This window comes from Stenella coeruleoalba (genome assembly GCF_951394435.1).
Source record: "Stenella coeruleoalba genome assembly, chromosome: 15".
NCBI lineage: Eukaryota > Metazoa > Chordata > Mammalia > Artiodactyla > Delphinidae > Stenella > Stenella coeruleoalba.
Window position 1 is genome coordinate 36,397,594 of NC_137161.1, and position 16,131 is coordinate 36,413,724.

Sequence of the window (16,131 nt, forward strand, 5' to 3'; positions counted from 1 at the left end):
GTTGACCCTTCGTGTCCACGGAAACAGAACCCATGGATAAGGAGGGCTGACCCTAGACTCCTCCCTTCTTCTGGAAGGAAGCCCACAGCCAATGACAGGCTGAGACAGTATACAAGAGGCCAGCCCCCTTGCCACCAAGCCTGGTGCAAATCCCACTCCAGAGCTCCCTGTGGCGTCAGGACAAAGCTCCAGCTGAGAGCACAGCTTTGTATAACTTCCTCCCTGCCTGTCTGCTTCCCTCACTCCTATGGTCCTGAAACCATCCCCTTAAAAGTAGTCACGTGTGCTTCTAGGAAGCTTGACTTAAGACAGAAACTTTACCAAATCATCATGTTCTGCAGATTGTTAGAATGTTATTAACGGGAAACAGTGAGAATGGGAGTCAGTGGCTAAGAATAGTCCAAGCACCAAAGGACAAATATATGTTCTGGGTCTCCATGTGTCATGAACACCTGGGGAAAGCAAAGCATTTTTCACCATCAGTTTGAGTTGATGAACTTCTCTGACTGTTACAAATTAAGGGTCCAGATCCCTTTATGGAGCTGGTGTCCGTCCATCCACCAGTTGCTGTGAGGATTAGGTCACTAAGGGCTCACACCTGCCTGCTTCTCCATCTTTACTTCACTACACTTAGAGCAGGAGCTGGGGCTGGGGTGGAGGGGATCCCCACTGTCCTCAAGACTAGGCTGGCTGGTGTTACCATGCACTTGCATTTCTTACCCCCTTAGTAGATTATTAAAGAACAACAATCAAGGACGAAACCAATCACCAAATAAGTGCCTACAATTTGCTTTGCTCATGCAAATTCCCAATTTTCTCATTCATCTAGGATTGCCAGATAAAATATGGGACTCTCAGTGAAATTTGAATTTCAGATAAGTAACAAATAATGTTTTAGTATAAGTACGTCCTATGCAATATTTGGAACATACTTGTAGTAAAAATTTATTTGTTGTTTATCTGAAATTCAGATCTAACAGAGTCCTATATTTTTGTTTGCTAAATCTGACAACAGTAAATTCATCTCACAGTGTGTAATTGTCTCTGGTTTTCCAAATAAATGTTCTGTGTTTGAATGAACTTTCTTTTAAAGTTCTTAACCAGATTGAAGCTCTTTCTCCCGAGAAACATTAAAACAGTTGTTACTGTTGTTTTCCAGCTGGATGAAATTGGCATTTATGACCAACACAAATGGGAAAATTCCAGTTAGGAGGTAAGTCAGTTATTCTTGTCTGCTCTGCACAGCCTGGGTCAGCCCTTGTGATACCAGCCCACAGAGAGAGCCCCCCACAAGGACTTGTTAATTTCTTTAACTAAAGATATTTCTGGAAGCTTAGTTTGAATCACATCATCAAGTGCTATGTTCAGTTTGTAAAAATCACTTATGGACGTAAAGTTGCATTTTTCCTCGGAACGGGTAACGTTAACTCTGATAAATTAGAGAACATCTGAAAATGTAGCAGAATTTTTTAATCTTCAGCTAAGTGGGTTTTCAGGATTCAGGTATCTTTCACCTACTTGCCCTGAACAACCTTTAACTAAAATTAAAGTTTATATTGTGCACCTACAGAGGAAGTGTATGGACGTGTCCTAGGAAGTGTGATGCCTCTAGACAGGGCATCTCATTCTGGGCTTTGCTGGTCCTGTTGCTTCCCTCCTTACCCTGCCCAAGGTAACAGAGACAAGGGAGAAAATGGAAGGAAAGCCTGGGTAGAGTCAAGAATGAAGAAAAGATGAACCAGAAACGGCCTTCACACCTGTGCTTCAGTACTTAAGCTGATGTGTTTCACCCTCTGAGGATTTCTCACGCTCCCCATTTTTCTGCCTCTCCACTCCTTCCGGCGTTAGGGTCATGGTCTGTGGGTCCAGTTGGAAGCTCTTGCGACAATAGTGTTGGGAATTCTTTACCCAGCTCCCCAAGTACTTTTTTTTTGTTGGTGTTTGTGTAAGCATTTCATGAAAATTCCAGAAGCTGAACTGGGCCCCAGAGCATCTGCTGCCCACATGAAGCCAGGGGTATATTAGGATTCAGGAACCTGAATTAAACATGAGTTCCCCAGATACCGACCCACTCTTATAGAATTCTCCTGACTTACATTCAAGTTGACCTCTTCCTGGACACTTTAGCAAAGAAGCCAACGACAAATAACAGACAAAACCCAGAACTACTGGGTGGAGTCATGTCTTAGAACCGCTCTATCTTTCAGAGACGAGGTCGACAGGTCACCAGCTGCACAGCATTTGAGGGAATGCACTGGAGCCGAGACCCACAGATTACACTCAGCCATTTCTGCCTCCCCTTTCCCTCTGTCTCTGCCTAGACTTGAAGCTTCAATTCTGCATCCCTCTGAGAGTATCTCCATACTCCCTGAATGTCATTCTTTTCACGTTTGTCAGAACTATCCTAGAGGTCATCATTTTCCTTAACTCCATGTATTGTAACATTCATGGACTAAGTTATCCATGTGACACAACTGATGTATCAATGGGCAAGTGAAAAGCATACACATCATAAAGAAGACCGTGGCAGTATTCTTTTTATTTAACCTTTTATTGAGGGCTTCCAGGGTTATTGACCTCATGCACCTGTTGTGGTCTTTACAAATCTATATGTAGGATTCTCTGCTTTTTATTTAATAACTTACTAGCAAGTCAATTTTGCATTTACTTTAGAAGTTTAAAAAAAGCCCCACTAGCACCCTTGACTGATGGTTGTTGGCAAAGGCACTTTATACTGATCCTTATTTTATTTAAAACCCTTTGCTCTGTTGAGAATAGCAGGACAATTATTTTAATGTATCTCAGCATCCTACAGCTATTACCAAATATATATTGCATTTTAATTTAAAAATCAGTATTGAAGTAATAAGTCCAGACTTAGCACAGATAGCAGTGTGAAGACCAAAAATGTAGGTTGGATCAGTTTTTACATAAATTGCTCTCCTGATTTTTCTCCCAAGATAAGTTTCAGGAAATGGACAAAATAGAAACACATAGATCATAATCAAAGCACTCCTAATGAGCAGTTCTGGTGTCATCTGTACACATCCTATGAATCAAACCATTGTTACACAAGCTTGGAAGCCTTTGCTGATTCCAAAGATCTTTGTACAGCATGTTCACATACAAAATTATTACCCCGTTTTTTGTAGAAATAGCCTAGATATTTTGTCTTCTTCTTCAGCTTTCTCTGACGTGAACTTTTTGGTGCCTGACAGCATTAACAGGTGTTTGACACAAGACATCTGTGATCTGGGGGCAGTTTGTCAGAGTTGATGGAAAATTGATACCAAGCCAGCAAAAAGCGGATAAATCTTTGTGTGGATGAGCTGCCAAGGGCGAGATGGAAATTGTTCTGAATGTTTTAATGGATATGAAGAGTAAACACTTTAAAATGTCATTTCATCACTATCATTCTGGAGTTTTTAAAATGGAAACTATTAGTGTATTGTGTGTGTAATATTAGAGGGGATCTGGCTTCAGGGTCATTAGATCAGCTTGGGAGTGGCCCCTCCTTGTGAGCTGTAACCAAAATTTAATGTCCAGGAAGCTGCAGGAAGGATAAGGGAAGAAAGTCTTTACCTCCCTCTTCTCTTTTCTTTCCTTGTACATCATCTTATGCAGTCTGCCTTTCTTCCAAACTTACAAACTCACACTTAGTTTGCCTATCCACTCAGACCAAAGCTTTGAAGGTTACTCTTTTGATCACTCTTTTTTCTTTTTTTTTTTTTTTTTTGCCATTTCCCATTCCTTGTAACACGGAGTTGGAACCAACAGCTATGAGTAGAAGGAGTCCCAAGGGAGAAGATGTATTAAGAGGGCTAAGACCTCAGGGGTGGTCATAGCAGCCCAGCTCCCCCATAATCCATCCACATCCTGAAAGCCCAGCCTGCCTACGACGAGGGTCTGTTTCTGCAGGGGGCTTCATTTCATGAACACTCCTTGACTGTTTCAGAAGATGGTATTAAAACCATTGGATAGATTGTAGACCCTTTGAGGGCAGAGTGAGACTCCCTGAGTTTCTAGGGTCATTGCTGTCTTGGTTGCCTGTAAGGTCTGCTGGAACAGGGAATTTAATCAGATGGACTGGGTAACACTTAAGGGTATTTGCTTTTCTAGCATTTCCTTTCAGGTAGGTAGTGTGTTTTGCTTCAAGAGAAACTCTGAGCACCTGTAGCTACGAAGCACTAAACTGTATTCTTTGGGGCTGTGTATAAAGGGTTGAATAAATTGCAATCCCTTATACACACTCTACATGCCCATGAAACGCCTTCGATGGTGTCTGAAATGCCCCCAGCTTGTGATAAGTGTGTTTATTTCTCTCAGGACCCTGGTTAAATGCTGGGCCTCCAATGCAACTGGAAACTCAGAGAATTCAGCTTTGCACCACAACCCACTTGCCCCTAAGCCGAATCCATTTTGAGGCCCAAGAATGACTCTGAAAGCTGCCTGGAGAGAAGGCAATAAAGGAGCCCCGTCCCCCCTCCTCCCCACCTCCAGGGAAATGGTCTCTTCCACTTCCTTGCTCCTATTTTCTCTTAGAATGAGGGAAGCAAATCTGTGTTGAGGTTGCCCAGCTCGAGCCCCCTCGTGAAAAGATGGGCCTGAGAACGAGCTCTTCTGACCATCATACCGCCTCTTGCCTTTATTTATTTATTTATTTTGGCCCCTCGGCAGGTGGGATCTTAGTGCCCTGACCAGGGATCAAAGCCATGGCCCCTGCAGTGGAAGCATGGAGTCCTAACGATTGGACTGCCAGGGAAGTCCCACCTCTTGCCTTTATTATTTTCTGTCATGTCTCTGGGCTCTGACTTTGCCCTCACTGATATATTCCCATGTGGATTTCCCTCCTTCCTACCCCTGGGCACCCTATTTTCTCCTTCTCTCAGTTTCTCTATCTCCCACAAATGCTTGGACAGACTACTCCCAAAAGATGTCCTTGTTCTGCTTCCTATTTCTTGGCATTTCCCCAAGCCCCAGCCAAGATTCTACTCCTATGAACTCTCCCTTTCCTCCCCACTCCACCCCCTCCCCAACACCAGGTTGTTTCACCAGAAAGGCTCAGGCACTACACCTGCTACATTCATGACCGTGTTCATCAGTTTCCATCTCCTTTATGAGGCCTGTTGAAACCTAACAGAAGCTTGAGTTAGCTGAGATTCCCCTGAGATTGCTAGGCAGAGTGTTTCCTCCTGGTTACAGGTGCCAGACATCCCAAATCCTGCTGGAACCTGCAGCTCTCACATTAACACATACATACTCTATTTCAAAAAAAGACACACTGAATAGCCACTTTCCCCTATTATAAAGAGCAGATAAAGTGCTTCTCAACTCAGTCCAATGTATGAAAATTCCATGAACTCTAGAGAAGTGGGAAAATGTGGGCATAGCACCCTTGACCCTAGAAACTGGTTTACTTAATGTCATACGTATATGCTGTACCATGTCTGCAGATTTGTTAAAGAGGATTCATAGGCCTCCCTATATTTGAATACAACTGTCTCAAACATTCTTAAAACTGTACTTCTTGAAGTATTCTTAGACCATGTATGAAACAATAAAGCTTTGAATAAACACATAGCAATTCGTTTACCTACAGCTAGTTCTTCCCAATCTCTTCTGGGAAGTTGTACTCTGCATTTGAAGTGGTGCTTTCTCCCACTCATCAAGATTAAACGGCGGTCACTGCTTACATTGGGAACTTGCCTTCCACTTAACGCGAACGGTGGAGTGCACGACAAAGTTGGGCATGGGAGGTGCTGTTACAGATCCTCCTGTACTCACAGGGAAGGCGGTCCAAAGCCAAGCTTCACAGATGAAAGTAAGCTCTGTCTTCCAGCAGAGGCTGGACTTCTGATTTAGACATTAAGTTATTATGGTGATAAATCACCTGGGCCTCCATTCGGGGAGTGAATGAAGGCTCTTCGGGTGGCCGAGACATGGCTCAGAGTCAAGTATGGATTCCAGGGTCCAAGTCCTCTCCTCAATAGTGTTTGTTCTGAGTGTCACCAATTCATTTATCAGGAGTCTCTCTCTACTTTTATCATCATCAGGAAATATGCTCCTTAAGGTTTTATCCATCTTACTAGCCTTGATGAACACAGTACTGATTCAAAGGCACCACCATTATTCAAAAATACTGTGGAATGCCAGGGGAATGCCAAGATTCTGCTGAAACATTGAATAATTGTTCCCCTGCCTCCCCTCTCCCTGACACCTGTCACTTTCATAATAAAGTCCCCAATCCTTGAGGCAGCTGACATGTCAGAATAGCTAAAGGATGCTTAGCTCAAAAAAAAAAAAAAAATATATATATATATATATATATATATATATATATATATGTCTGATAATGCATGTCAGCTGTAGTATGAAACCAGGTAAGGGCAATCACAGGCACATGCTGTGTGCTAAGGGACCTCCTTCCTTTCCCCAAGTCAAGATATTGTCACCATGATGTTTTATTCTAGACATGCTGTTCCATCTGCCACATTCCTTTTTCCTAAGAAAGCAGTTTGATAGGATCGGAATTTATTATTGTTATTGTCCAATGGTCTGTATCCCTGGTGCATCTTACATTCACAAGTAGCCAGAGAGACCACCTGTCTTAGAATCAAGTCACCACACTGGCACAGCCAGCTCTGGTAACCAGAGAGACATTGCAGGAGCTAGTTTCGGAAGTGAAAAATACCTAAAAATGAAAAGTAATTTTATTTTCCTTTTTCTTCTCCCCTATCCCACCATCCCTAGTTTTAATGGGATCTTTGCATCAGAGAAAACAGAATTAGTAGTAACTTTATTTCTTTTTCTTTTCTGCCCTAGTATTACCAGAACCTTTGCATCAGGGAAGACAGAAAAGGTGATCTTTCAAGCACTCAAGGAGCTAGGTCTTCCCAGTGGAAAGGTATTCATTAATCTAATAATGTTTCTAAAACCACTTTGTATTTATGTTCTCATGTAATAAACAAGATTGTATTAAACTGATTCAGTTAGATTCAGAATTAGATTCAGTCACACATAGTACAGTCAATTTTTCCTTTATTCTCTTTCCTTCTATCCTTCCTTCCTTTTGTTTTCTGGGCATTTTAACCTAAACGTTTTAGTATTCAAATAGTGTACTTCCAAATGTTGTTGTCAACTTTATTAAGAAAAGGAAATGATAGCCAGGCTGCTCTTTCACACAGCTTATGGAAAACTTATTTTACAGAAATCCATCAACATTGCCTGGACCATGTACAATGTCAGCATGAAAAATGGCTCATAAATTCAGTTCTTCAGGATGGCTGTGCGATATTTTATGAAGCACCTCTCCCCAAACATACCATTTGTGTTTGTGGCCCTTTGGATTTAAAATAATTGCAATTAACGTGTTAACTGCAAGAAAGATTTAAGCCTGTTGCTGCCTTAACAAATCTGATTTGAAATATGAAGTTCTGTATGAAGAGTAAACTCTTATAGCATCCCCTTCATGTGGTCTTGTGAAAATTCACAAAATAAGCATAAGAAAACATTGGGCTTGATGTCATCATCTTTTAGGCAGGCACTTGCTTTGTTCCTTCAAGGAGAGAAGGAAAAAATGTTTCTTTGTATTTGTTCTATGGAGTGTCTCCCAGAGCAAGCCCAGCTGTGGCCGGTGTGTGAACATGCAAACCATGGATGAATGGTAACTAGAAATGCTCATTTTCATGTGCCACGTTCTAGAGGCCTGGCCAATGGCTGGACCTCCTGGCCTCTATCAGCAAGAATCAGAGACGAAGGCCCTGGAATTCCAAGTGTCATCACTTTGCTTCATGAACCTGTAGATTCTGTAGATCCTGCAACGAGAGAAAAATGTGCCCTGATTTATGACACGCTTCTATTCTTTCCAGAATGATGAAATTGAACCTGCAGCATTTACTTATGAAAAGTTCTATGAACTGACACAAAAGATTTGTCCTCGGACAGATATAGAGGATCTTTTTAAAAAAATGTAAGTTCCATTTATGAGAAAGTGTCACATCAATGTTATCCTTGTATTTTTAGATTTCAAAAACATTTTTGTCCTAATATTTTCAAATAGTATGCTGATAGTATCTAGGAATATCTAGTCAGGGTTACATTTTCACCCCTTAGTTTATTTGGTGTAAAAGTTTGCTCTGATTTTTTGAGAAACTTTTACGTAAGTTACTTGTAGCACCTGGAACTTCCCCCCCTCCCCTCCCTGCATTGGCTTTACTAACTACCTACAATGTTAACTTGCTCCTTTAGGTATTAACCCGTTATGTGAACTAACAAGATTCGATTTGGAATGTTATTATGTTGTTGAAAAGTCCATTCATTCCAATTATTTCAAATGGATGACTTACATGTTGTTTTTATAATAATGCCTGTGGATAATGCAAAAGAGGGATTGCAGACATTTTCTGTAAGCTAGTGGGAATGATTTCTTTCCTTTGTTGTTGTTGTTGGGTTATTTTTTTTCCCCCTTACAAACAGTCTCTGGCCATTTTAAGAGTTCACCACTACTTCAGGGTTAGAAAATAAGTGTAGAATTATCATCAACAAATGTCAACATGTAAATCGTACCTCCTGTAGCATCATATACCAAAACTTACTTTTTCTAATAAATTTCTTTTCAGCAATGGAGACAAAACTGATTATTTAACGGTAGACCAATTAGTGAGCTTTCTAAATGAAGTAAGCTTTTTCATACATTAACTCCATCAGTCTGTGTGCAGTGGCTTGCCCTCCTCCAGCATCCTCATTGCATGCCTGCATCCTACACCTTCATTCGCTTTGCTTCTGACCTGCTGATCTTTCCATGATGGCTTTACCAGGTGCAAAAATCAGCTGCTGCCTTCGTGTGTCCATGCACTTCCTCATTGGCTTTGCACACTGCTTTTTTGCTGGTTTCTTGCTGTGATGTGTAGCTCCGGTTCTGTGTGTGCGTGTGAATTTGATAATATATTCATTTAATTAAATGTGTCTATGTTTTTGCAAGGTGATATTTAAGGTACTTATTTTTTTCTATTTACTTATAAGAAATAGAAAGAGAATGGATTGAGTTTACCACACTATAGTTGGATTCTCCATTGCTAACTTTTCCTCATACCTTTGCATGGACTAGAAAAGCTTTATTTTTGTCTTTAATGGATTGCATGTAAGAAAAATATGTAGGTTCGAATAGAATATTTGGACAACAAGCACAACATGGAGTTCCTGGGTGAAAATATAGTGCATATTAGGCCAATGAGATGGCAGGTTAAATTTTTCCTTTTTATTTTTATAACAAGCTCAGAGCTAATTTTAGAACATGATTCACTTAACAACCAAAACTGATTGACAAAATTTGCTTAAGCCCAAGAGAAAGATATTTCAGAACACGTAAAGGTTGCAGTTTTTATTACAACTAAAATTAACTTCTTTTTTCCTCTGCATGTTCAAAAAAGTGTTTTCTCTTCAGTGAAACCCATTGAAGCTCTTGTTAATCCAAAAAGGGAAACTCACTTTTTGTCTAACAAACACATTAATACTAAGAAGACTTTAAGTGAGGAATGGACAGTATATTTTTGTTTCAAAACAATTGATGTTAGCCATTATACCTTATAAAGAGAAAATGTTAGGAAAGGCAGTATCATGCCAGATATGAGGTATTGCCTCAAGAAAAAACCACAGGTAGGCTGTGATTTGCCAGTTTGCAGACACAGATCACATCTTTGCCAAAGGGCTTCTCTTTTCTTCCCTGTCAGGGCTCAGTAGCTCCCAATTTGTAGGGTTGCACTTGAGAAGCTATGGTAAACAGAGCCTAGAAGCACCGATGCAGGAGATAAAAGTTCCCCCATATAGCAGGGCAGATGCCTCCACTTTTAAATAATCCTTTCAGCACATTGCAATATTTATTTTACTTGAAAACATTTCAAGTTTTTCACTCCACTAGTTTTTGGTCATGCGAATACTATGTTCATAATCTTTACCCAGATATTATCCACATTCTTACGCCACCGTTGCTTGGAAGTTAAGTTGCCTTGCTTTGCCTCCTTAACCCTTTCCCCATCTTCTGCTTCTTTTAAAAAATGTATTGTGTTATCTCCCTCAGCTTCTTCATGTACTTTGGGTCATTGGTCACCTTACGTTTTGGTGAGACGAGCAAAAATCTTGCTTTCTACTAAAGAGGGAAGACGCTTTAGTGGAGAGAAGATGTACCACCTCATCAGTTCGCCTAGAAAAAGGCCTCTTGGGTGCTCTGGGATGAAGCTGGTACCCAGCCATCTATTAAACATGACAGAGACTTAATATGCATTCTACTGTTCAAATGAGGAAACAGTTCTGAAGTCCTCAGAATAGGTGCTGCATTCATGGGTGCTTTTCTCACACCTTTCCTTTTATGGGTGGTTTCTGTAGACCTACCCGATAACTACTCTTGTTCTTATGAGTCTTGGACAAAAAATTTAATTTTTAAAAGGTATGATCACCCACACTTTCTGGCTCTGACATCCAAATTCTTTTGCAAAATACTTACTCTTTGGTAAGCTTTTATCTATCACTATTACACTGGCCAATAGTGTTCATTTACTTATGTTTCCTTCTGTTTGGCTTCTCATTAACAGTAAGGTGGCACCTTTAATTTGGGGGGGGGGGGTGGGACTCATGGAATCAGTGTGATTCTAGATTTCCTTAGGTCACAGAAACTACAAGACAGTCCAGGAAAGTATACAGCCTTTATTTTTAATCAAAGTGTCTGCCCTGAATCTCTTCCTTTTCTGTCCTAGTGAACTCAGCTGGAAGAACTAGACAGAAATCTGAATGTCTCCTTGAAGAAGGCTGTCAAACTTAGAGAACGTTCTGCCACCGCCTTGCACCCTCCCTTTTGAGTCCTACCATTGTCCCTCTCATTGCTCCAAAGTCGAAAGCACCCCTTGGGCAGAGCACCGTCAAAACCCATAATGAAAGGAGACAGAGTTCACTCAGGAAGGGAGCAGGCATTGGAATGTAAGGGTCTCTGACTTGAAAAGCTTAGACCTAAACATTTTCAAAATGCCTTAGCCACATAGTCTCAAAAAGCTGGAATTCAACATTGTATTAGAAGACCTGGATCATACAATTAGACAAGAAAAAATAAATGAATCCCAGGAACACAAAAGGACAAGGCCCTATTCATTATTTGCAGATGATGATTATGTAACCTGAATATCAAAAGCTATCAACTGAAAAACCCTTTGAACAGATAGAGAGTTCAACAAGGTAACCAAATAAGTGATCAACAAAGAAAAATCAATACACACACATATACTAGCATTCATCAATTAGAATAGGTAACAGGAAAAAAATGCCATTTATATTAGCAAAAGCCATGCTGCCACCCACCACCTTCCAGCTTGTAAATCCCTTTATTCCTTATATGAAATTTTCTGTTCAGTGTACTAATGTGTATCTCCAGGAATTTGGAAGGTGAGGAGAGACTATCATTTACTGCCTTGGTCGCCGTGTAGGGGTTTGTACCACCTGCTCTCTACCCATGCCATCACCACTTACTAGCTTTTCACTAGTAGCTTTAGATCTGCTCCTCATTTGCTTCTCGTATGTCCGTGTTCATTGCTCCCCAGAGTGTGATCTGGGGACCAGCAGCCTCGGCATCACCAGGGAGCTTGTTAGAAATGCAGAATCTCAGGTCCCACCCAGAACTGCTGAGTTGGAATCTACATTTAACATTATCTCCAGGTGATTTGTCTGCACATTAGAGTTTGTGAAGTGCTGGATTCCTCCTCGGAATGCTTAGTGTGAATGGAAAGAATGTGAGAGCAGCATAAACCTATTATTCTCCATAATGAATTTAGTCATGGAAATCCTCCACTCGGATCTAAAATTTGCCACAGCTATGTCTCTTGGTCCCATCCAGCGGGTTGAGGGAAACTTTCTTTGCCTATATTATGGAAATAGCAAACTGGAGTCCAGGAGAGCTGGTGGGGGCCGTCAGTATGAGCTGGCACATGGTTGGATACTGCCACCAACTCAGTTCTCTACGTATCAGGGCTAATTAAAGCTTCTTGGCTTCAGTTAGTTTCACCTCTCTTTCCCTGTTCCTAATGAGAAGCTAAATTGATTTTAGTTTTGCCTTCATTCTCCATATGACTTCTTACAAAGACGACAGCAACTGAGGGCGGGCAGAATTGAGAGATGCGTGAAGAGCTGGAGAAAGAGATCAAATTAAGAAAGAGAGGCAGAGATTTTAGATAACTGCAACAATCAAGAATTAGCTTTATTTTCTTGTTGCTGGTAATCTTTCTGCCTGCCTCACATATGTCATAGGATCACATTAGAGCTAAACCTGATTTGTTATTTTATTTTGCAGTTGAAAGAATGTAATAAAGGGCTCAAGATTGCTTTCCATTTACAATATCTTTATTCTTTTTTTTAAGGATTTTTTTTTAATTTTATATATTTATTTATTTATTTATTATTTTTGGCTGTGTTGGGTCTTCGTTTCTGTGTGAGGTCTTTCTCTAGTTGCGGCAAGTGGGGGCGACTCTTCATCGCGGTGCACGGGCCTCTCGCTATCGTGGCCTCTCCTGTTGTGGAGCACAGGCTCCAGACACGCAGGCTCAGTATTTGTGGCTCACGGGCCTAGTTGCTCCGCAGCATGTGGGATCTTCCCAGACCAGGGCTCGAACCCGTGTCCCCTGCATTAGCAGGCAGATTCTCAACCACTGCGCCACCAGGGAAGCCCTCCATTTACAATATCTTTATTCTGTAATGCATGAGCAAAGAGAGAGATGGAAGTATTTGGTGCTATAAACGTTACCAATTATTCCCTTATCTTTTTATATCTCTTTTGAATATTATTTATATCAACATCTCTCTCCCAGTGCTGCTTGGATTGAAGCCAGTTGAAATCTTTTCTCAATAAAAGTAAGGACATAATAAAGGAGGCGTGTTCATTATCTTCTTGGTCACTTGGGCACAGTTCTGTGAACTATTTTCGGAAGCTGTTCAGTATCGTATTTTACAAAGCCCTGGACATCACGGGGTGGATGCCCTCGGTACATTGCTACCCCAAATTCCAACTGAAAACCCATGGTCTCTCCCTCAGAGGTGTGAAGCATTTGCCCCACTGTCCTTATGTCCATGTGGAAATCCTCTGCAACCTTACTACTCTGAGATTATGTGGAAATGATCTTTCTCCTCTTTGCTTTCTCATATAAAATTATATTTTTGTGACTCAATACAAGTTTTACCATTTTTTCCTTGCCTTTGGGTTATCCAGATTACACTGTGCTTCCTTTTTGAAACGTGAGCATTTTCAGGAAAGTAAAAGGTTAAGGTATCTGGTGGAGCAGATGTAAAGACAAGTGAAATTTCATATTGTCTTCTCTTAATGCTTATTTGCTGCAAATGTAGAATAGGGGATTATGATACATCCATTTTATGTACTCAGTTTTCCTGGCTATTGCTTCTGATAGGGGAATGTTCTTCTAGTGAATATCATGCCCTCTGATAAATTTTGATGGGGGTTAATTGGGAGGACACCTCAAACATTTAGCATTCTTCTATCCTTTGCAGAACTTAGGTACTTTTTTTTTACAGATATGCAAATATATTGAAATGCAAACCTTTACATATTAGAGTAGTGCTTCTTAAATTTGAGCACATCAGAATCACCTGAGAAGCTTGTAAAAATACAGATTCATGGGTTCTACCCCAGAGAGTCAGGTTTGGTAAATTTGGAGTGGGGCCCAAGAATGTGCATTTCTAACAAGCTCCCAGGTGAGGATGATGCCACTGCTGCCATCCACAGGCCACACTACAGGGGGCACCAGGTTAGAACCCACATACCTCTGTACATAAAAAGCACCTAAGAATACCTGGATTCCCTCTCTTCCTTTCCCAACTTTGCCTCTTTCTTCTTTAGCTGAGTCTCTTCTTTCTCTCACTTTTAAATTCATATGGATTTGCCCCATGATCTCCATGAGTCCAGAACACTTACCAAAAGCATACCTTTAAATTAAAAGACTTAATTATAATAAGGAAGAAAACCTTATTAGTATAGTGGCCAACCATGAACATAACTGCCGTGGGGTCTCAAAAGGCCCTTTTCCTGCCACATCCATCTTCTTCCATGGTATTATTTACGGAGACTGAAAAGGAAAGTGCCTAGAAAATGTACTGTTTGTTTGTTTGTTTTGAAAACAATGCTTTCTCACCAGAGAGCTCTGCTTGTCATTCCCTTGGGTAGGGGCTCTGGAGTTGCATGACAGCATTCATTCCCTAAACAAGATGTCTTGTAGCATGCCTTCACCTGCTTGGCGTTCCGTGGCCCACTGCACCATCTCTCTGCATACCCCAGGACTTTTCTTTGTGGTCTCAAGGCCTGTTGCTCATGTAACAGTTTCTGCTCTAGCACACGCATGGATGTGAGCTTTTGTGAGCCGTAATTTCTTAGATTCCAACAGAAGCATGCTTCATTGGGATAAATTGACAAAGAGATATTGATTCCTTAGGAGTTAACACTCTTAACTCGGTGGGAGGTGGGAGCATCAGAGCAGGCTAGGCCACAAGTGCTTTAGGAAATTACATCAAGTGTTCTGTTGGCCAAAGGCATTCATTCTGTGTGCCCCACTCTTCAAATGATCATTTCAAAACAAATGGGGAAGGGAGATCCATATGAACTTTTAACAATTGTTTCTTCAATACTTTTTCAATAGTGCTTTTCAAAGTCTGTGCATATATTTGGGTAAAGAGTTGTTGCCGGTGTCCTACGTACTGACCAAGTTTTGCTCACATCTGCTTATATGCCATTATTCCATTGAAGTTTCCTTTATTTATTTATCTGATGGATGACCAGGGATGCAGTGTTTGGTCCTCTAATCTACCACAAACAATAAGGAAGTTTAATAGACCCACTACCTCTAGGTACAGAAAGATAGTCAGATAGACACACACACACGATTGTAGCTGAGTCAGTAAGTTGGACTTTTTTCATCACTGCTGTAAAGTTAGGATGACAGAACTGCAGAAATAGCTTTGCTCCTGGTGCCTCATATAACATAGCACCAGGAGCCTATAGGTGCTGATTTGAAAAGAATGACATCACCAACCTCCAAATTATTTATGTACTTTCTGCCCAGAGAATTTCCTCGGGGCAAACCAAGTTAGATTTCATAGTGAAATAGAATTTCTGAACTACTGATATTTAAACACAAATTTTCATATTGTTTAGAGCTTGTAAATATCCCTGTGCTGATTAATTTTCAACTATTACAATGGATTCATTTTGATAAATATTGATTCAAGAGAATGAAGTTTACAGTTCCCAAGAAATCTTTTATTCATGTAGAAAGACATAATGAAAATAAAATGATCCTTCCTGTCTAACTTTAGGGTTTTGGAGGGGTTTTTTGTTATTGTTGTTTTTGGTTTGGCATTTAAATGGGTATGTTATATATTTGGGGTTTTTTTGAATTTTTGCTTTTGTTTATCCTTTTTTTTTTTTTAAAGATTTTTGATCTCACTTTTTATAAGCACTTATGCCAAATGTCTTGCCTGTGGTATGGCAAAGCCATACCGTTTTCTCTGTCCGTCAACTTTTGAAGAAAGAAAGTATCTTCTGTTTTCTCCCTCATCAGTTCAGTGAGGGGAACCAATAAAATACTACTACCAAATTTGGACGTTTCTGAAGTCTATTTTAGGAAGAAAGGCAGGAAAATAGTGAAATCTTCTCTTTGTAACTGTAAACATGATATTCTAGATATATCTTATATTAGAAATTACATACTTTAGTGATGTGTACTGGCCCAAGGGTGAATGTCAGCCTAAATGGAGTTATTTTCTCATCATAGCATCAACGAGATCCTCGATTGAATGAAATTTTATTCCCATTTTATGATACTAAAAGGGCAATGCAGATCATTGAGATGTATGAGCCTGATGAAGACTTGAAGAAAAAAGGTAAGAAAAGTGTAAACAGAGAGAATTTTTCTTTGTTTAAAAAAATCAAGGACATATGCAACTTTTAAAGTCCTTGAATTTTTAGTTAAAGGTATCTTTAAATGCTTTGGGGCTCTCTAGAGGCAAGGATTGATAACTGACTGACTTTTTTTTTTTCCTTGCTCTAAGTATAAATTTTACCTTACACCAAAATTTGTTCGTGCTGCCTGA

At 40.3% G+C, this 16,131-nt stretch overlaps 1 protein-coding gene across 10 annotated transcripts in view; it reads left to right on the forward strand.

Annotated features, from left to right (window-relative positions):
• The window catches only part of PLCB4 (phospholipase C beta 4), a 418,385-nt gene that overhangs the window by 314,115 nt on the left and 88,139 nt on the right, over positions 1-16,131 (forward strand). For 9 of the 10 annotated variants that reach the window (XM_079944160.1, XM_079944161.1, XM_079944159.1 and 6 more), the window contains 5 exons: positions 1,160-1,213; positions 6,823-6,904; positions 7,869-7,969; positions 8,619-8,676; positions 15,813-15,921. In XM_079944160.1, coding sequence (XP_079800286.1) covers positions 1,160-1,213; positions 6,823-6,904; positions 7,869-7,969; positions 8,619-8,676; positions 15,813-15,921 — 404 coding nt within the window. Of the gene's footprint in view, positions 1-1,159; positions 1,214-6,822; positions 6,905-7,868; positions 7,970-8,618; positions 8,677-15,812; positions 15,922-16,131 lie in introns of those variants that run through there. The other variant, XM_079944158.1, reaches the window with a different exon arrangement.